The following is a 20,502-nucleotide window of genomic DNA, read 5'->3' on the forward strand; positions in this document are numbered from 1 at the left end:
AATGTTCATTGCAGCTCTATTTACAATAGCCAGGACATGGAAGCAACCTAAGTGTCCATCGACAGATGAATGGGTAAAGAAGATGTGGCACATATATACAATGGAATATTACTCAGCCATAAAAAGAAACGAAACTGAGTTATATGTAGTGAGGTGGATGGATCTAGAGTCTGTCATACAGAGTGCAGTAAGTCAGGAAGAGAAAAACAAATATTGTAGGCTAACACATATATATGGAATCTAAAAAAAAAAAAAATGGTTCTGAAGAACCTAAGGGTAAGACAGGAGTAAAGACGCATATGTAGAGAATGGACTTGAGGACCCGGAGAGGGGGAAGGGTAAGCTGGGAAGAAGTGAGAGAGTGGCATGGACTTATCTATTTTACATTTGGTAGTGTATATAGCTAGTGGGAAGCAGCCGCATGGCACAGGGAGATCAGCTCAGTGCTTTGTGACCACCTAGAGGGGTGGGATAGGGAGGGTGGGAGGGAGACGCAAGAGGGAGGGGATATGGGGATATATATATACGTGTAGCTGATTCACTTTGTTATACAGCAGAAACTAACACAATAATGTAAAGCAATTATACTCCAATAAAGATGTTAAAAAAATAAATTAAAAATTCAAGGACTGGAAAATAATGATGAGATAAAAATAGATGGGATAAGACTAGAAGCTCAGAGATTTTAAAAGGAGGTAAAAGAGCAATAAAAATAACTAACTGTAGTTACTGCTTACAGAACCCTCACTGCACCAAGCCTGTTCTAAGGGCTTTCCTTTTATCAATTCTTTTAATCGTCACAACACCTTATAAAGTGGAAACTATTATTATACCCAATTTACAGATGAGGAAACTGAGGCACAGAGAGGTTAAAATACTTTTTCCAAAATTGTTGTGCAGATAAATGGTGGAGCTGAGATTTGATTAAGACAAAGGTTAAATAAAACTCAGGACAGAAATCAAAATCAGAGATAAATGAGGTTGAGGGAAAGAACTAGTAATATAAAAGGTAAGCATTTTAAACCTAAAAACCATGAAAGAAAAAGGAACGTGGGGAACTTTTTAAAGAAATTAAAAGCAGAGGAATCTTGGAGAAAAACAACAGTCTGAAGGAATGTGTCTCCAGTGGCACTGCGGCTTCCTGTGGGGTGAATCCTGTTGGAGGTGGCAAGGCGGGGGATGCCCTTAAGCTGTTTTGGCCTTTTCTCGTATATGGAAACTTCTGTCTCCTGGGCCATCCTTTCTTCCTCTGTTCACAGGTGCCTGGATGTGGCTCATGGCTTGTGGGGACGGGGTAGAGTTAGGTTGGGGGTTCTGTTAGCAGCGCCTGCTGCTCTGGAAATTTCCCAGACAAGGTCTCTTTCCCACCCTGGGAGTAGTGTCTGAAGGTGGGAGGGGGCGGCTGAAGAAGGAACCAGAAGTGTGCCCTGGGCCTTGCTGGGACAGAAAGCACTCTGTCCTGGGCTGCAGCTCCCCTGCCTGGCCCGGGAGCATAGGACCCATCTCACCAGACTCTCTCACCCACGCAGGTGCCAAGGTTGCTAGCCGAGGGGGCCACCTGGAGCGGATATTCGTGGTGGAGTTTCGCCCTGACTCAGACACGCAGTTTGTGTCTGTCGGAGTCAAGCACATGAAGTTCTGGACCCTGGCAGGCAGTGCCCTGCTTTATAAGAAAGGGGTCATCGGGTCCATGGAGGCTGCCAAGATGCAGACGATGCTCTCCGTGGCCTTCGGTGCTGTGAGTTTCAGCAGAAGCTTCCTGACGGGACCCTGAACCCCTGGGCATGGGCATGGGGGGCAAGTATATCCTAGAAGCTGTAAACAGCAAGGAAGCCATTTCCACAGATCTCCTTTACTGGATTATTTGCAACCACTATTTTGTTTCCTTAGCGCAGATGGGTGAGTTGACTGTATTTTTCCCCTCAAAATGTTAATCAGAAAAAAGCAGGACCCCGACCCAGGGCTGGAGTTTCATTATTCCAGAGCCAGATTGACTTGCAGGCCTGTCCGACTAAGCTAGTTGGCCACAGAGGCTGAGGGGCATTTCCACCACTGGACAGCATCCCTTTCCCCACAGTGCTCTTGTGCCATAAATCCCCTGACACCCTTACACAGGCTGTGGGCTGCCCTCAGCCAACACGAGCTCCCCTGGGGAAATTTTGGAACACAGCCAACTCTTGGTCCTCCAGGTGTGGATTTACCCTCCTTGTAGATGAGGCAGGAAAGTCTCCTCGCAGACTGGGGTCCCGCCCTTCCCTGCAGTCACCTGGGGCTGCTCACAGAATGGAAGTGCATTAAAAAGCGGAGCTGTGCTCAGTGGGGAAATCAACTGTTCCCAAAACTAACGCCATAGAGTGAATTGCAAAGCTAGGTGATTTCCTTACCACATGCTCTTTTGAGAATTCTTTCGCCTTCCCTTGGCACAGAAGGTCAATTTGAGTGTGTTTATGTTTCTCCGGCTCTGGTGCCTTAACAGTGGAGTGAGTGGCTGGGAGGGAACCCTCTCGAGGGCTGCAGGAAGTGTCCTGGTGTGGAAGGTGTCCCTTTGTTTACAGAACAACCTCACTTTCACGGGTGCCATCAACGGCGACGTCTACGTGTGGAAGGACCACTTCCTTGTCCGGCTGGTGGCCAAGGCTCACACAGGCCCCGTCTTCACAATGTACACGACCCTTCGGGACGGGCTCATAGTGACCGGTGGAAAAGAGCGGCCGTAAGCCCGAGCTCCTCTGGGAACAACTGGTCTTTTTGGATTGTCTTGGGAGAAACTGACAGAAGCATCTCCAACTTGGAGAAAATGCAGATTTTCACTCTCCTGTCTTTTCTGCATCATGGAGATGAGTCTGCCATCTCTCCCAGAGGGCCCTGGGTCAGAACCTTCAGAAGTAAGGGTCAGAGAGGTGGTGCCTTGGTAGTTGAAAAACCAGAGAGGTGTTCTCGAACAGACCAGGTGACTCTGCTGTCCATCAGGTGTTACTGTCAGTGGCTCTTTGGGAGGAGGCAGGAGGGGTGAGAAGAGGGAGATGTCCAGTGCAGACCGGGACCATGTGAAAGCCAAGCTGCAAAATAGGAGAAACAGTTCTCTTCGTTGTTCGATCTAATAAAAGCATAGTTTGATTTTTTTAGATTTCGATTCTCCTTCCTCCCACGGTGGTGGCATTTGAAAGCAGTCTAGGAAATCTGCAAGTTCAAGGGGTTCTGGTAGCTCATCAGCAGGGCTTATGAAAGGGGCCACCCCAGAGTGTCTGTCCTGCTGGGCCTGTGGATGAGGGCATGGGACCTTGAGGAGATGACAGGGAGAGAGGGCAGCGGAGGGTCCTGGGCGGTCTTAGGATGAGGGCTAATGTGCTAAGTTCTTGATCTTTTTCAGGACCAAAGAAGGAGGTGCTGTGAAACTGTGGGACCAGGAGATGAAGCGCTGCCGGGCCTTCCAGCTGGAGACGGGGCAGCTGGTGGAGTGTGTGCGCTCCGTGTGCCGCGGCAAAGTGAGCACTGGGTGGGGCGGGCCTTTGCCAGCGGCTCCCAGAGTTCATCCAGCACCTTCCCAGCCGGACACTTGCCCTGTGCTGAGTGGTTGAGTCCTTAGAACAAGCCTCTCGGGTGTGACTCAGTGCAGAGGGGAAGCAGCTTAGCACAGTCAGACCTGGGTGCAGAGTGTGACTCACCCAGTAGAACTGGCTGTGTGACCGTGGCTGTGTTGCTTAGCCTTTCTGTGTCCAGCCCATGGGTTGTTGTGAGGACTGCGTGCATCATACATGCACAGCGTCTTTCATTATGCCTGGCACATGGCCACAGTCAGTAGATGTTAGCTGCTGTTATTATAGACAATGTTATTTTAGGCACAGGGATAATAAGTAGTTGCCCAAGGCTACGCAGCCGGGAACGGGAAGGACTGCCAAACTGTCTGACTCAAAGCCGTCGGTTTTCAAGTTGTGCCTGAGCTAAATATCACACACAACTGTGGAGTTTTGTTTTTGTCTTTTAAATGTGGATATCCAGGCTCATATCCAGAGCCACCAAGTCAGAATCTCGGGAATGGGGCCTTGCTTGACCTTGATGGGTGTTTTCCTTTTCTTCTTCTTTATGTTTAATTCTCCAGGAGATTCTGAAGCACTTGAAAACAAATCTCTTAACCTCTATTTAATACCTTGTATTTATATTTTGGAACTGGTATTAGTCTAAGAATTTGCTTTCTAGATACTCTCCACTAAAAAGGCAAACCTGACTTGGAGTCTACATAATTGGAAATTGGGAATTTTGTTTTTAAATAGATACACAACAATCATCCAGAAGGGTAATTAGACATACACGAGAGGCAGGCAGAACGAGGCCCAGAACCTAGAAGTCATCTGGAGATGGATTTTGTTCAGTGCGAGGAAGAACTTAGGAAGAGTTTGGGCTGTCCAGGAGCAGAAACTGGCTGCCCTGCTCTGAAGTGAGCTTGCAATCACTGGACTGTTCAGCAGAGACGAGATGATGGAGAGCTCTAGTGGAACTCTCCCCAAGGTGGTGGGGGGAGTACAGGCCAAGTGAGGGGCTCGCTTGAGGATGGCAAATCAGTGGCTAAGAACAAAACACTTCTTGGCTCTTCCTATTTTAATACCAGTGCCAGCAAAAGCACTTTCCCAAGTTACTCTAATAGTGTTTTTTTATATTATTTTATTTTAAATTGTGACAAAACATAGAGAATATAAAATTTACCATTTAACCATTTTTAAGTATACAATTCAGTGGTATTAAATACATTCACATAGTCATGCAACTATCACCACCACCCCTCCCCAGAACATTTTTCATCTTGTGAAACGGAGGCTCGGTGTCTAATAAACAATACCTCCCTTTGCCCCATCTGCCCAGACCCTGGAAACCACCATTCTACTTTGTCTCTATGAGTATTCTAGGTACTTCATATGAGTGGGATCCTGTAGTGTTTGTCTTTCTTCTAATAGTGTTTTGATTACAACAGGGAAAGATTTTAGTGGGAACCAAGGATGGAGAAATCATTGAAGTTGGTGAAAAAAATGCTGCTTCCAACATCCTGATTGATGGACACATGGAAGGGGAGATCTGGGGCCTGGCCACACACCCCTCCAAGGACATCTTCATCTCTGCCAGTAACGACGGCACAGCCCGAATCTGGGACCTGGCTGACAAGGTCAGGGGCCAATGCTGCACAGGCTCGGATGCCCCAAGTGGGCCTCGGAGCAGTGACAGCCCTGGGCGAGGGGAGGTTCGGCCAGGGTCAGGCCAGAGCGGGGGATGGGGCTGGGCCATCCCAGGAGATCGGCCACAGGGCAGCAATTAAGTTAGAGGGACTGATAATAAAAGAAGTCCTGGGCTTCCCTGGTGGCACAGTGGTTGAGAATCCGCCTGCCGATGCAGGGGACACGGGTTCGTGCCCCGGACCGGGAAGATCCCACAGGCCGCGGAGCAGCTGGGCCCGTGAGCCATGGCCGCTGAGCCTGCGCGTCCGGAGCCTGTGCTCCGCAACGGGAGAGACCACAGCAGTGAGAGGGCCGTGTACGGCAAAAAAAAAAAAAAAAAAAAAACAAAAAAAACCTGTTCACACACACCCATTCTATATATATATATATATATATATCTTTTAGCTGTATATCCATCTATGAATATTTATAGTACAGGAATAATATAATTGAGAGTGATTATTCTCTTGTCATGAAAGAACCCACAAAACTAAAAAACAAAGAGATAAATCATGTCTTCCCTGGATGGGAAGACTAAAAATGATTTAAAATGTCAAATGTTCCCAAATGGAACATTTCAATAAAAATCCCAACAAGGTTTCTCTTAGCATTTGGAAAAACAATTTAAAAATACAAAAAATTTCAAGAAAATAACTTGTCTGGAGTAAAAATGTCAAATAGGAAATCTGGGGGGAAAAATTAATGTTACCAAGCCTTAGCTGATAGTAAAACAAGTACTTAAGTTCTAATAATTAAAATACTTGGTTTCATTACAAAATGGCTAGTAAATGTTTCAGTCATATTTTCAGTGTAAGGATCATAGAACAGACATGGAGAAGGCTAAGTGTGTTGGTTATACTCCTTAGTTCATAATGATTATGTTTATTAACACCCACTACATACCCGGTGCTTCATATATGCTATATCGTTAATGCAACACCTTGCAAGACCAATACTAATATCGATTCTCTACACATGGGAAAATACACCCAGCTAGGGACAGAGCCAGGATTTGGGATCTGAACTAACACATGCTGAAGCTCAAACTCTTCCTCTGAACAAGAGGTCAGCAAGCTGCAGCCCAAGGGTCAAGTCTGCCTGCTGCCCGTTTCTGCAAAGTAAGCCATGCTTTTTGTTTATGTTGGTGTCCATGGCTGCCTTTGTGCTTCACTGGCAGAGCTGACTGGTTGTGAGAGACCATATGGACTCCAAAGCCTAAAAATATTTACTCTCAAACCATTCACAGAAAAAGTTCGCCAACCTCTGTCCTAAACCGTGTTGTCTCTCCAGCTGCTCAGTCAAAACATACTGCCCCCCTCAGCCACACAGGGACACTTACTATTAGAAGCAAGAGGTTTGGAGCCTCCCTAGAGGCAGCCTGGCTGCTCTGGCCTGGGTGCAGGATTTCCCCTGGAGACCAGCTGAGGCGGCCAAGGGCTCAGGTTGTATTACTTTGTGTCGATGTAGAAGCTGCTAAACAAGGTGAACCTGGGCCACGCGGCCAGGTGTGCAGCCTACAGCCCTGACGGGGAGATGGTGGCCATTGGCATGAAGAATGGAGAGTTTGTCGTCTTGTTGGTGAACAGCCTGAAAGTTTGGGGGAAGAAACGAGACCGGAAATCTGCTATCCAAGATATCAGGTACATAGCAGGCAGTCTGGGCAGGGAGGAGAAAGGCGGGCATTCATTCTCCCTCCCATGGTTCCCATTCCAGGAGGGTCCTGGCTGGAATGAAGAGCTCACTTGTGAGAGGGTCCCTTTCAGAGAGCCAACTATGGAAGGAGACCCTCTCACACGTTAGTTCTCAGACATGTCTTTGCTAATTTCCATAAGAGTGTGGTAAAAACTTCTTATAAAATGCCTTCTACAAAAGACTGCACACATCCATTGACTTACTTACGGGGGGTTTGATCCAGAGAAGCTGTCGAATTCCATAGACTTGAGGAAAAGCTAACCACACGTGAATCATGACGTGTGATCTAATCGCTTTTGAGCTTGGGAGGCCTGTTCCAGAGCAGACCTCATGCCTGACCGGCCCTAGACAGCCCTCCTCACGGATTGTGCTCTTGGATTGCTTTTTCTAGAATCAGCCCAGACAGCAGATTCTTAGCTGTTGGTTCTTCTGAACACACAGTTGACTTCTATGACCTCACTCAGGGCACGAGTCTGAACCGCATCGGCTACTGCAAAGATATCCCGAGCTTTGTCATTCAGATGGATTTTTCCGCGGACGGCAAATACATACAGGTATGCTTTGGTTTTACTGATATCTGGGGTAACCATTAATAATAGTATTACAAACAATGGCTTTTATAAAATCAGTGCTTACTCTGTGTCAGGAAATGTGTTCACTGGACCTGGGACCTGGCTGACAAGGTCAGGGGCCAATGCTGCACAGGCTCGGATGCCTAACAGTACTTAAAGTACTGTTAGTTTCCCTCCTATTTTATAAATGAAGAAACAGAGGCTTAGAGAACTTAAGAAAGTCGAATAGAATTTAAAATAGTACTTATTCTTCAGTAGGAAAGCAGGAAACAAGCCCTAATCATCTTGATCCTCCTCTCACCACCACCCCTTCAAAGCTTCCTAATTCCTAGTTCTCTGGGGCTGCACGGAAGCCTGTGTTGCTTCTTACACTTAATCATCTCAATCCCAGATCCCATGGGTAGTGTGGTCCCTCCGACTTGGGACTCAGACTCCAGACAGTCAGCCTGGAGTGAGAGCCCATCACTGACCCCCGGGGAGACTGACAAGCGGGGAGGGATGGAGAGGGGTCCCACTCTTGGCACTTAGAGCTGAAAATAGAACAATGATTTCTCCAGCACTTTGAAAAAATATTTTGCATTTGTGAGCCAGCCTGGAGTCAGGCAGTCTTTGTGGAAGGAGAGAGGACGCTTCATTCATCAAGTGTGGACTGAACCAGGCGCTACGCCAGGCTTTTGGGTGTATGAAATGGGCCTGGTCCCTGCTCTCCTGGAGCTAGCCTTGTCGTGGACAAGACGAGCATTAAACAAATCATCACAAAATATACCTATAACTACAAATTGTGATTATGTGCTGAGAAGGAATAGTACAGCGCCCTGCGGGAGCATTTAACAGGCACTGACTGTTAAATAGATGCACTGACATCCTCTCCGTACGGTGCTGTTTAAGCTGAGGTCTGCAGGGTGTGTAGGAGTCAGCCACCCAAGGGGGGCAGGAACATGGTTCCAGGCCTTCTGCATGAAGGCCCTGATGTGGGAAAGATCTCGGCTCATCCCTGTACAGCAGGGAAATCTGGGGTGGCTGGTCTAGCACCCCAGGGAGGGAGGGGGCTGGCAATGGAGGCAGCGGCCATTGGCTGGAAAATGGTCAATTGCCTCTAGAAGTTTCCCAGAGAAGCCAGGATCAGGTCCTAATACTTCAGAAATCATCTCCCTCAGCTGCCATCCATAAGAAGACTTGCCTCAGCTCTGTTGCACAGGACCTTGGTTCTCTGAGAACAGGGGTTCCTAAACGTGAGAGCGCACCAGAATCACCTGGAGGCTTTGTGAAAGCCTGCTGGGCCCCGCCCTCAGATTGTCCGACTGGGTAGGTCTAGGGTGGGGCCCAAGAATGTGCCTCTCTAACCAGTGTCCAGCTGAGGCTGCCGGTCAAGAACCACACTTGGAGAACCTATGCCTTAGGACTTTGGAAAATAGCAAGAAAACGGAGGGAAAAATGCCCTGCTTATGTGAACTTTGCCGCGGGCTGACCACAGGCTTTGCAGCCTGGAGCTGAGCTTGGGTTTGGTGAAAAGTCCTGGGGACGCAGAGGTTGGGAAGCAACACACCCAAAGGGGGGGAGTCCTTTGGACGGGAAAGAAAGTTGATAGGCCTGGCTGCTTCCCACTTGCAGGTGTCAACAGGAGCCTACAAGCGCCAGGTGCATGAGGTCCCCCTGGGGAAGCAGGTCACCGAAGCCACGGTCATTGAGAAGATCACCTGGGCCTCCTGGACAAGGTGACTGGAGGAAAACTCTTCTGGAGGAGAAGGTCACGAGGGAGACTCTCGTCCCAGCCTCAGCCTCCAAGTTTGTGTGTGGCTGGGACCCGAAGCAGCTCAGAGACAGAGCTCTTTCCTTTGCGGGGTCAGGGCGGGAGACCTCTTGCTCCCAGTCTGGCCCGCTGGCTTTGGTCTGACCTGGGCTTTTGAAACGCAGAGTCCCTCTTTTTGTGTTATCTGTCCTACTCATCCCCAACCCCATCTAGCAAGTTCAAAGGGAAACCATCCCCCAGCTCTTGGCCAGACCCCCTGCAGTATAGTGAGGCCTCCTCCAATCCCTGGGAGGGAGAGGGAGGGCCGGCAGTGCCGGGTAGCAGGGTAAGCAGCAGGGCCCTGCCACATCAAGGGAAAAGAGGCCACCAACCCGTGAGCTTGAAGAGCCCCGCACTTCTCCCAAGCTATGTATACTCAGAAGCATCGTAGGGAAGAGGGAGAGAATCAAAGATGGAGGTAACTTTTCTTTTTAGGGTGAAAGGGACTGGGGCAGAGAATAGTAGGAGCTGGGGCAGGTATTCAGAGGGGGAGGGGACAGGTGCCGTCCTGCCAGAGGAGCCGCGTGACCACGCTGAATTCCCCTCTCGTTCCTGGGAGAGGGTGCCTGACTGCATTAAGCCTTCCCACCCGTTTCACACCTCTTCCTGTTGGAACAGCATTCTGGGAGACGAAGTCATTGGCATCTGGCCACGAAACGCAGACAAGGCTGATGTCAACTGCGCGTGTGTGACCCACGCTGGCCTGAACATTGTCACGGGAGACGACTTTGGGCTCGTGAAGCTCTTTGATTTCCCATGCACAGAGAAATTTGTGAGTTTTCCTTAGAGTAACTCCCTGCACTGCCTCCAGGCTGGCTGATCTTCTGCAGTCTGCTGGAAATCGTGGCCACATCTACATGGCCATCTAGAATCTAGAACAAGAGGAATCTTGTCACAGCCCTGGGGAGACTTGGCAACACCTAACCTTTTCCTCTCCCTCAGGAGGGGAAGTCCTGGAAGCCAGGAGGATGGAGGGGGGACAGAGTGGCCACCAGTGGGGCAGGAATGAGGCAGGAAGCCAGTGAAGGGCTTGCTCACAGAGATGTTCAGACCCAACGGGCATCCCATGGGTGAAGGGAGGTCCTAGGAGGGGGGAACTGAGTCCTGGAAATGGTCCATGGTGGCTGAAGGAACAGGGTCTCTTAGTCACCTCCATTCACTTTTGCTCACAGGCCAAGCATAAGCGTTACTTCGGTCACTCGGCTCACGTGACGAACATCCGTTTCTCTCATGACGATAAGTACGTGGTCAGCACTGGAGGAGACGACTGCAGGTACCAGCCTGATTCTTCTGGCTCTGCCCCCGGGCCTAGCCTTCACCCCCTCCCGTCCCCACCTCAGGTGTCAGCTCCTCCCAGGGGCACGTGGAGGGGCTGAGGTGGGACAGTGAACCGGAGATCCAGTGACGACTTTCCAAGTAGAAGGGCTTTAGTCTCTGGTGACTCCCAACCCAATTCTTGATGGGCCTCTGTCCCCACTAGAGCTGCCCTGGGATTGGTGAGAAGCCAAGGGCATGCAACAGCTACTCTGAGCATTGCTGGCTGGAGGGGCAGGTGGTGAGAGGCCCGATACTGATTCCAGTAGGAGCTGTTGGACAGCCCACGGCGTCCACTGCATATAATCGAGAGGTTAGAATGACCTTGATCCATAGGCCTTTTAACTCAGAACTTCCAATTCCTCACCAGAGTTCTTAACATGGATCATTAATCCACAACCGAGAGAGGTTTAAAAATAGTAATACTGAGCCTCAGTCACCCCGAGAAACAAGCAGGACATATGTTACTCGATTTTACACATGGGGTCAGATAAGGGGTGAAGCCGTTAGGGCCAGTGCTATTTAGTAGCAGGAGAACCTCAACCAGCTATGTGGATTCCTGAGCCAGGGCTGCTACTGACCTTAACCACTGCTCACTGTGAAACAGGGCCATTGTCCTGTGAGGCATGGCTGGTCTTCCAGTGTTTTGGAAGGACCCCTACCAGCCTGCTCCAGAGATGACATCAGCATTTCCAAGAAGGCAGCTTTTCTCCTTTCCCTCCGCCGAGGGCGTTTCTTATTTGGAGTGTGTGGAGCAACAGGATGAGGTCATTCGAAGTCACTCAGCTTCTCCACATCTTGAGACGTGAATATTGGTTTCTGTTCAGCCCAGGCAGAGCTCCTGGGGGGGATCAAGAAGAAACGCATGCATTCCAGATTTATTTTTAGTGGTCTGAGTGAGGTTGTGGAAAAGGCACCTGCAGAGAATTTCAGCCCACTTCCTATCCAAAAGCACTGTGTAGAAAATGGCCCCAAAAGATGCTTTCTGATGGCCTGCCTGGGCGCACCCGTCTCCAGGCTGCTGTGCCAACCGCTGCTGGCACTTAGAGCCCTTGAGATAGTACTGACAGCAGCTCCCTGTGGGGCGCAAACACCCATTCAAAGCGGCATCCGCCAAACTGAACAGGCCAGCACCGGGAGACATAAGCGAACCCGTCCCCAGGAGATACGAGGGGACTCTTGATTACTAAAAAAGGCTTAGATGTCACCTTTCCAGTGCAGGGCCCCCCTGGCCTTTGCAGTCAGGGGAGCCTACCGCAATCCCTGGCCCTGTGCTGAGCACCAGGAAGGGCTCTCCTACTCGAGTGGAGCTGATAAAACCTTTTCAGTAGTAACAAGAGAGATAGTGTGAAGTCAGGCTGCCAGAAGTCCTCCCGTTCAGAAGGGACACGCAGGCTGCTGAAAGAGCCAAACGGAACAAAAAACAATAGACCTTTTAAAAAAGCAACAGACCTTTAATTGGTGGCAAGATCCCTGGTTTGTTTTTTGAAATTGAAATCAAAATGTTCACTACACCACCTGGGCTTGACTCCGGAGCACTTGGCAAAGTTGGTTTTTGTCACTTGACAAAAGCATGATGTCCAGCCCTGCAAAATGACTGTTTGGTCTGCCTTTTCAGCGTGTTTGTGTGGCGATGCCTGGAATTGCCAGAGTCCTCTTACTTTATTGCTGCTGCTGCTGCCGCCAGCCACCGCGGAGGCAGTGATGAGGTGCCTCCCGGCCGCCAGCTGCTGGGAAAGGCCTACGACACCGCAGGCCGTACAAGCTCCAAGTGCTAGTGAAGTGGTGTGACTGCGCCCATCGCCTGGAATCTTCAAAACCGTCAGGCCAAAAAGGAAGGTCAGTTCTAACACGTTAAGACTGCTTGCCTCTGTTCCTGAGACTAAAAACTATACGTACTAACTACACTGACAAAGAAATCCTATCTGACAATGTAGCCCACTGACAAAATTTAAAGCCTCAGTTACCCTAACCAATATGTAGCTTTTGATTTGCATCAAAACTTTTACAAAAGATGTTTTGCTAGTATGTTTCTATATACTTTAAAAATGTTCATTTTTACAAATAAGGAAGTTGAACAGGACAGCTTAAGTTAGATTCACTGAACTAGAAATATTGATAGCCTCTGTTCTCCACATTTAGCTTTCAAAACCAAATGAGCCATGTATAAACAAGTTGAGACACTTAATTTTTTAACGTTTCATTTGCAGAGTTTTATATCCATTAAGTGCCTTTGAAAGCTTCCAGGTGTGTGGGCTGCTGTCTCCCCTCCCACAGATTGTCTCCTTTCTACATATGGTGCTAAAACGTCAAAACTGAGGAGGGCTACAGGACCCTCAGCAGACTCCTGGTCTGTCACCCAGGTCAGGTATTTAGGTCAAGGCTTCCTAAATGAAAGACATCACTTACCTGCTTGGGAAACAGTGGCTATTCGAAGTTGAGCAGCAAAGAAACTTAAATTCAGGAGTCGGAGGGTGGGTGGGTAGAACGGGTTTTCATCATATTGAGTGCCAAACCCACAACATCCAAAACACTTCAAATAAAACAAACCTCTACTACAAAACAGAAGGGGAAAAAAAAAGCTCAAGTAGGTCCAGGAAGGTGAGCTGATTTATCTCGTTAAACCTAAAATGGTGATAACTGAGGTGACCTGAGGCTGCGCTGGGTTTACCACTCCCAGAGTGGGGTGGACTTGGCCCCAGTGATTTGTGTCACGTGAACTACATAGGTCAAGTCTGGATTTTTAAAAACTCTCTGCGGAACAAATTCCTAAGCCCAAACCCAAATGGTATTTGACAACTCAAGATTATAAAACAAAATCATCTAGTTTAGAGTTCCTCAGAGTTGGCTGGATGACAGAATGTGACTTGGCCAGCAAAACCAGAAGGCATCCTAAACCACCTCCATCGTACTTGACACCTGGCCGACCGCTGACAGCGGCAAGGGCTGACGGCACGCTCAGGAAGGCGGGCTGGTGAGGGACTGGAACTCTGAGCACATACACCAATTAGTCCTTCTAGTCAGTGAACTAAAACATTCTGGATCTTGAGTCACTGGCTATTTGCAGTTGTCAGTTTACAGGAAAGGTGAGATGAAGCATTTTCAATTAAATAGATTAACAAACATTTACCACAGAAGTGCTTCAGCATTCTAAATGGATTAGATCACTCATTAAGCTATTTTTATATGCCAATTTATTAATGCCTTACATTAATCCACTGATAGGTTGTTGGGCCCACAGTTAGAGTCCCTATGCAGCCCTAATTCTGTGTTCTGTAACCATGTGACTGGTGATGCTGAGTGATAACCATGTCTGCCTATATTGTACCACTGACCTTTCATACTGATCGGATCCTGCGTTGAATAACCACGTGAAGGACAATAAATTGATCAATGAGGATATGTACACTATATTTAAAAAGCAATAGTGTCTGTGTGTCAAGAAGAGTTCTTAAATCTGATTTGTAAACATTTATATGGTATGATTTTACGTATGTTCATAAATACTGCACTGTATTCTACGTTAAAATATTGGTGCATGTATTTATTTTCAATTATCAAAGTATAAAAAATATTTAAAAACATTTTGGTATGTGTCAAATAAATTTGATTAACGTGTTCTTTTTGTTTTCAAAATAAATGTAGCTGTACTCTGAGCTTAAAACCTTTCTGAAAGTACAAGCCACTGCACACTCGTGGAAGTGAAGTCTACCACTTTGATCTGCAGCACGTTCAGGAAACCAAAATACCAAACATATTTTAAGTCTATAAGCTTTATTGATACTTCGCTTTTACAGTTCACAATGCATTCCACAGATTTAGTTCAGTACAGCTTAAACCACAATTGTATAAATCATTTTATAATTTCTTGCATAACAATGTTTGATATTTGCAAACAACACTTTTGGAAGCATTAGATCCAGTCCAGGGTTTGTGACAAAATTAAACTACAGTAAGACTGTGTGATGAAGTTTATGTTGAGGCCTTCTATTGGCATGGCATCGTTTCATGTTGAAAACAGATGGTAGTGCTCCTAGAAATATATGTTCTTTTTCTAGCTTATGTGCTTTGGAACTACACACATGAAACCAACGACTGAAATATCAAGCACTGTGGGGCAGCTGGAAAGGTAGAAGGGCTAAGCTTTGTGAAACACTATATATAGATAGATATATAATCTATATTTACTTATATTGGCAATTAATATAACAGTAAAATTCACAATACACCTAGAACATACCAGCAAGGCGAGCCTTTTCACTCCTGCTTTGGTGGTATGATCTCGTCTAAACAAACATTTCATTTCAGAAAATCTGCATCAATCTACACAGACCATACACAGTGCACAAACTGTGAAAAGGGTTATTTTTTCAGCTCCACTTTCTCTGCAATTCCCCAAATACAGCAAGACTACCTGCAACAAAGTATAATATACAGCTTCCTCAGATCTTTTTTTATTCACCAGTGCCTCATACAGGAAAAACAAATATGATTACTGTTTAAATCCATACATAGCAGCTTACAACACTTAAGATGATGAACACAGGGCAGTCAAGACAGGTCATTTTTCCTCAGATACTGTGTTGCTAAAATAAAGATCTGTGAAACTGCACTGCAACGTCAAGGCTTCATTCTTCCCTGACCCTCCCCCCCACCCCATGGAATCAAATGAATATTCCCCTTTAAAGATAAACTCCTATTGTTAATTATTTCGGGTTTTTTCATTCCGCTTTGCGCTTCAATCCAGGGATTTTTGCTTGGATTCTACAAATGAAAAGGAGGGGAAAAAGGTTAATGTAAATATTTTGAAATTTTAATATTTTGTTTTCTGCTTCTTAAAATGTCTATCCTTCAAGAATTACTTGTACATTGCTCAGCTTATACAAGAAATAAAATCCTAAGGCTGTCAAACTATGAGCTATAATTTTGCCACCCTGGCCTTACAAATTAGACTTAAATACATATATGTACACATAGAAATTAATGATCCAAATGTTAGAAAAAAATATCTTTTGGCAACTCTGTCACACTTTAGGTCTGATTGAAATTGACTACTCATTATGTCTTAAATATGAGACTACTGCACTGTTGTCAAAGCCAGCACACCTTAGTGTTAAAAAAAGATTTTAAATACTTACTTAGCCATAGCATCTTTAACATTCTTATTTGCAAGTCCTAGATAATGATCTATTTGCACCTGAAAGAGAGGTAGAAAGAAGTTATTAGAAAATTACCATTGCTAAAAAATCTTATTAAACATATAAAAGGCTTAAGAAACCACCACATTTCTCATTTTTATAAGGCTTTGGAAACTGACACCGATCCATTTCTAAGTTCCATATAAGAGAGTGTGCTCTGTATTCTGAAATCTGCAGTTAAATTACCTGATGCCGTTCATAAATAACAGGAACACTGAAGAGTGAAATCAGAGCTGAAAAAGAAAATACACAACCTTTAAAATAGACTGGTATGATTTAGGGAACAAACACTACAAAGCCATCAAACTGGCAGCACTCTTAAGATAGTCAGAAGTGTTCCTAATGAGGAAGACGCAAGGATCTCCTGGATGCACCGGCTGGTGGGGAGCCAGCGCAGGGCAATGAAGTAACCAAGGGAGGCTGCAGGAACCATTCCTGGCTTCAAATCACATCACACAGACTTTATAAAATACAGGCATCCCTGGTCTTGGTTAGTTAGATCTATGACTGCACCATCAAATAAGGCCACCCTTGATCTGGTTTATCACTGTTAGCTGGAGTAGTCTTCAGGAAGTAAAGTGGCATTTCCATAAACAGTATCAGTATTAGCAATTTATTTAAAGAGATCACAATCTCTAACCTATATCCTCTATTTTTCCTATAATATAAGGATATTCTCCACTAAAATGTCTTTAAGCTCCTTGCACACCATCTTTTTTTTTGGCTGTGCTGTGTGGCATGTGAGATCTTAGTTCCCTGACCAGGGATCGAACCCGCGCCCCCTGCAGTGGAAGCACAGAGTCTTAACCACTGGACCGCCAGGGATAGTCCCCCATCTTTTTTTTAAGTAATTTTTCATTCCAATGGTTTTGTAGACTTACCCAAGATCAGTAGCGTGAGACCATTGAACAAGGCACCAACATAGGTAAATACCCACATCAACACTGCAAACTATAAGAAAATAACATTAGCCACTTAAAAACAAAATTCAAGTAAAGTTTTTTTTTTAAGATTTTTTTTGATGTGGACCATCTTTAAAGTCTTTATTGAATTTGTTACAATACTGCTTCTGTTTTATTTTTTTTGGCCAGGAGGCATGTGGGATAGCTCCACCGCCCAGGTATCGAACCACCCGCACCCCCTGCATTGGTAGGCAAAGTCTTAACCACTGGACTGCCGGGGAAGTCCCCAAGTAAAGTTTCTTAATTAAGCCTTCAAATAAAAGCAACCCATCTAAATGCCAAACTAATAGAGGCATACTCCTTGGAGACTTGGTAAAATAATATGGGTATTTCACTTCTAAGTTGCCAGTCTCCATTCAGTAATTTCTGAATCTAATTAAAACAATTAATAGACTCAATTCATTTTTCTCTGGACTGCACTACCAAATAGTTGATTCTGTTTTCTCTGAGATCAGAAAACATACCAAAGGTACACCACCTATAGCACTTAGCTTCTAAATGGGAAGACTGGAAAGCTATCATGAGAATTAGCTATTAAAACTGATTTTAAAGTACTAACAAGTTAAATTATTCAAGATCTGTATGAGCTGAATAATTCAGACATTAAAATATCATACATCTGAATAAGCAATAATGGTGCAGGAAGACATTATCAGGGAGACTAGGTTTCAGGTACCAAAAATATGAGCTCTAGCATTGTATTAAGGATCAGAGGCACTGTCTCTCCAGTGATACATGTTTTAACAGCCAATGAGGACCCCTTGGAATGAGGACTCCTCTAACTTTTATACCTATTAATAAAATTGACCATTATTAGTCTTTTAGCCACTGCCTTCTTTATTTATTTAGCAAACACTAATCCAGTTCTTACCATATTAGTGCCAGGCACTGTTTTAAATGCTTTACAAATACAAACTCATTTATTCCTCCTAATAACTTTATAAGGTAGGCACTGCTATCATTACCACAGCAGATGCAGACACTAAAAAAATAGAGTATAGTAACTTGCCCAAGTTGAGGTAATACTTCACTCATATATCATATTTCACTGTCCCCTCCAGGGGACTGGGGACTGCAGTGAAGTGACTAAACTCTCCTATTTTAGTAATCTGGTCTCAAAATCTGGGATTTTTTTTTTTTTAATCATTAAATGCAGCAGTTTGGGAAAGGCCTTGTTTCCAAAAAGTGATTTCATTTTGAGAAGTCCTTTATTTCCTCCCCATACTTTAGTTTACTCATGAATGGTTGAAAAAGAGGAATTCAAAGTTTTCTTCCAGTTCTTGGTGACATCATATAGTAAAAACTCAATGCCATGTTCAGAGAAGTTCTTGAAGACTTTATAAACACAAAGTCAGTCTGGATTTTATTAAACATTCAGCAGGAGCAATTCCTTTGCTTCCTATTAAGAAGCCTTCATGTGTCTGGCAATCTCTCTGCCATATTTAGTAGGTCACAAACACCACCATGATGCCACCATCTACAACAACTATTTAGGTACCAATAGCAAAGTATATATGAAAAGAAGGAGAGGAGAGAGGAGTTAGCACGTCCATCATCTAAAGCAGGGATCAGCAAACTTTTTCTGTAAAGAAGGACAGTAAGATAATAAACATTTTCGGTTTTGTGGGCCACAAGGGATCTCTGTCTCATATTCTTTGAATATTATCCTTTAAAAACATAAAAACTATTCCTAGCTCCCAGGCTGTACAAAAACAGGCCATGGGCCAGACAGACAGTAGTTTGCTAACCCTCATCTAAAGCATATCTTTGTCCATGTGTTCATTCACTCAACAAAATCTGACTGAATGCCTACTATGAGCTGGGTACTGAGCAGTAATTGAAGTATTTAGACTCTAGTAATTATATTTACTGCAGGTTAGTTAGGAAGACACTTTGGATTCCTGCAGCAACTGTCAGTTCTACAAAGAGCAACACTCTGATTACCCCTACAACTGAATTTAATGTTCAAGTGAGCAAATATCAGGCCTTCTTAACACTCATCAATTGAAAATCAAAAATTAAATGCTGCCCTGGTCTTTGCAGCCACTATGAAACCACTGATAGAATGGTTTGAAGCATGACTCCAGTTAGCAAGCCTTTTCCCTCTCACATAGTTTTAGACTCCTATTGCAAAAGCTAAATATAACTGCTGCACTTGAGCAAGTTTACCATAGAGCAACAGAGCTATTTTCATCCATCACCATCCACAAGTCGACAGGGAAGAGTCGACCGTCTACATTTTAGAAAAAATTACTTTAGCAATAAAGACACCGTTACCATGACAAAATTCAGAAACTAACATACAAGCTAGAAATAAGTTCTAATTTGGTCATTAAGTCACCGACAAGGCTGCACTCCAAAGCCACAAAGAAAGAAACCCAAGACCTCACACCTAGGTGATCTAAGGGGCTCAAATATCACTAGACTTGCCTCTTGGAGGACACTCTTTCTAAAAGCCAGATTATCCAGACACAAAGAGAGGAACGGTGTGAGGCTTCAAAGGTCTGTGGGGCCAGGCAGGTGACATAAACACATGAGGGAGCCTTGGTAAGGACTGAGGCAGATATGTGCATTCTCCCTCTCAAGTAGCACACACAATCCAGCTCCACAGACTGTTGCCAAGCAACTATTCCAGACTAATGTTGCCAAATTTTCCCATTTAAAGAGAGAGACCAGAAATTCACATTTTTATGTGCTATCACAGAATTTTTAAATGTTGCAGCTAAGTTTGGAGAAAATTTAACACTTCAGGGGCCCAAAACGAAAATATTGGGTAAGCGTTTCCAGAGAACACACCATCAGAAGAGAAAGGAGTTAAGAACCGGCATCTAGCAATTGCACAATTACTAAAACTGTCAATAACAGCAGCTAACAAATTTTTGAACATATATTAGGTCAATCTCATCATAACCCCAAAAGTTAAATACTGTTATTATCCCCATAGAAGAGAAAACCAAGACACAGAAAGATTAAGCAAGTTGCCAGACTAGAGGTGACAGTGATCTCAGGTTTATCTGACTCCAGAATCTCTGCTCTGCTATACAGTAAAACCATTTACAGAGTAATCATTTATTAATGGTCATGAATGTGCATGCTATTACAAAGAGGCAGAGAAAAGGTCAATAAACACTTTAAACCTACAAATTCTATCCTCTTCTATGGCAAATTCTTGGCAACACTGCAGCCAATGCATATTAATTGAGAAAGTCAAAGGCTCATCTCTCTTTAGGCACTAATGAGACTGGAGCAAAGAGGGGCAAAGTACAATGGAGGCCTAGTAAATACTTACCGGAAGAGGGCAAGGGCCATGTCTTGTTTGTCTTTTGTCCAGGGGAATAGCGAATTCAATTTAAGTGCATATCACATGCATATCACATACATATCTCATTGAAAAGCTCTGCAGATTTTTTTATTAGATGATGTCTCGGTGGGGTGGGGAGGCATTTTTAAGGAAAATGGGAGGAGGGTGTTTAACATAATTTCAGAAATTACTTTAGCAATTCTGACATTTTCAAACTTTTTCTGAAGTTTTAAACACTGAAAATCATTTGACTTTTGACATCTTCAGCCTCATTCATTAGTATCACATTTTCCCCAGCCCATTTCCTGTCTAATTTTTCTGTGGGCCAAAGAAACCAGAAAGGAAACTGTCAAAATGTGTATGTTAATGCCTAGGAGCCTGAGGGCTAGATTTTAATGTTCTTTTGGGTCAGCTATTTCTGGAATTCAGGCCTTTTTTGCTCACTTTCAGATTTCAGACTGAATTCTGGA

General features: G+C 44.9%; 2 protein-coding genes across 7 annotated transcripts in view; one reads left to right on the forward strand and one right to left on the reverse strand.

The window, feature by feature from the left end:
- Positions 1-14,233, forward strand: part of EML6 (EMAP like 6) — a 308,692-nt gene extending 294,459 nt beyond the window's left edge. For both annotated transcript variants that reach the window (XM_024118542.3, XM_024118541.3), the window contains 10 exons: positions 1,530-1,738; positions 2,556-2,713; positions 3,371-3,485; positions 4,967-5,155; positions 6,672-6,844; positions 7,288-7,450; positions 9,080-9,183; positions 9,876-10,029; positions 10,430-10,530; positions 12,190-14,233. In XM_024118542.3, the coding sequence (XP_023974310.1) occupies positions 1,530-1,738; positions 2,556-2,713; positions 3,371-3,485; positions 4,967-5,155; positions 6,672-6,844; positions 7,288-7,450; positions 9,080-9,183; positions 9,876-10,029; positions 10,430-10,530; positions 12,190-12,349 (1,526 nt within the window). In that variant the 3' untranslated portion in view covers positions 12,350-14,233. The remainder of the gene's footprint in view (positions 1-1,529; positions 1,739-2,555; positions 2,714-3,370; positions 3,486-4,966; positions 5,156-6,671; positions 6,845-7,287; positions 7,451-9,079; positions 9,184-9,875; positions 10,030-10,429; positions 10,531-12,189) is intronic.
- Positions 14,234-14,328: 95 nt separating this feature from the next.
- RTN4 (reticulon 4) overlaps positions 14,329-20,502 on the reverse strand; it is a 66,788-nt gene continuing 60,614 nt past the window's right edge. For all 5 annotated transcript variants that reach the window (XM_024118545.3, XM_024118543.3, XM_028497179.2 and 2 more), the window contains 4 exons: positions 16,651-16,720; positions 15,956-16,002; positions 15,710-15,768; positions 14,329-15,335 (listed from right to left, as the gene is read on the reverse strand). In XM_024118545.3, coding sequence (XP_023974313.1) covers positions 15,293-15,335; positions 15,710-15,768; positions 15,956-16,002; positions 16,651-16,720 — 219 coding nt within the window. In that variant the 3' untranslated portion in view covers positions 14,329-15,292. The remainder of the gene's footprint in view (positions 15,336-15,709; positions 15,769-15,955; positions 16,003-16,650; positions 16,721-20,502) is intronic.

The sequence above is a fragment of the Physeter macrocephalus genome, chromosome 12 (genome assembly GCF_002837175.3).
Source record: "Physeter macrocephalus isolate SW-GA chromosome 12, ASM283717v5, whole genome shotgun sequence".
Lineage (NCBI taxonomy): Eukaryota > Metazoa > Chordata > Mammalia > Artiodactyla > Physeteridae > Physeter > Physeter macrocephalus.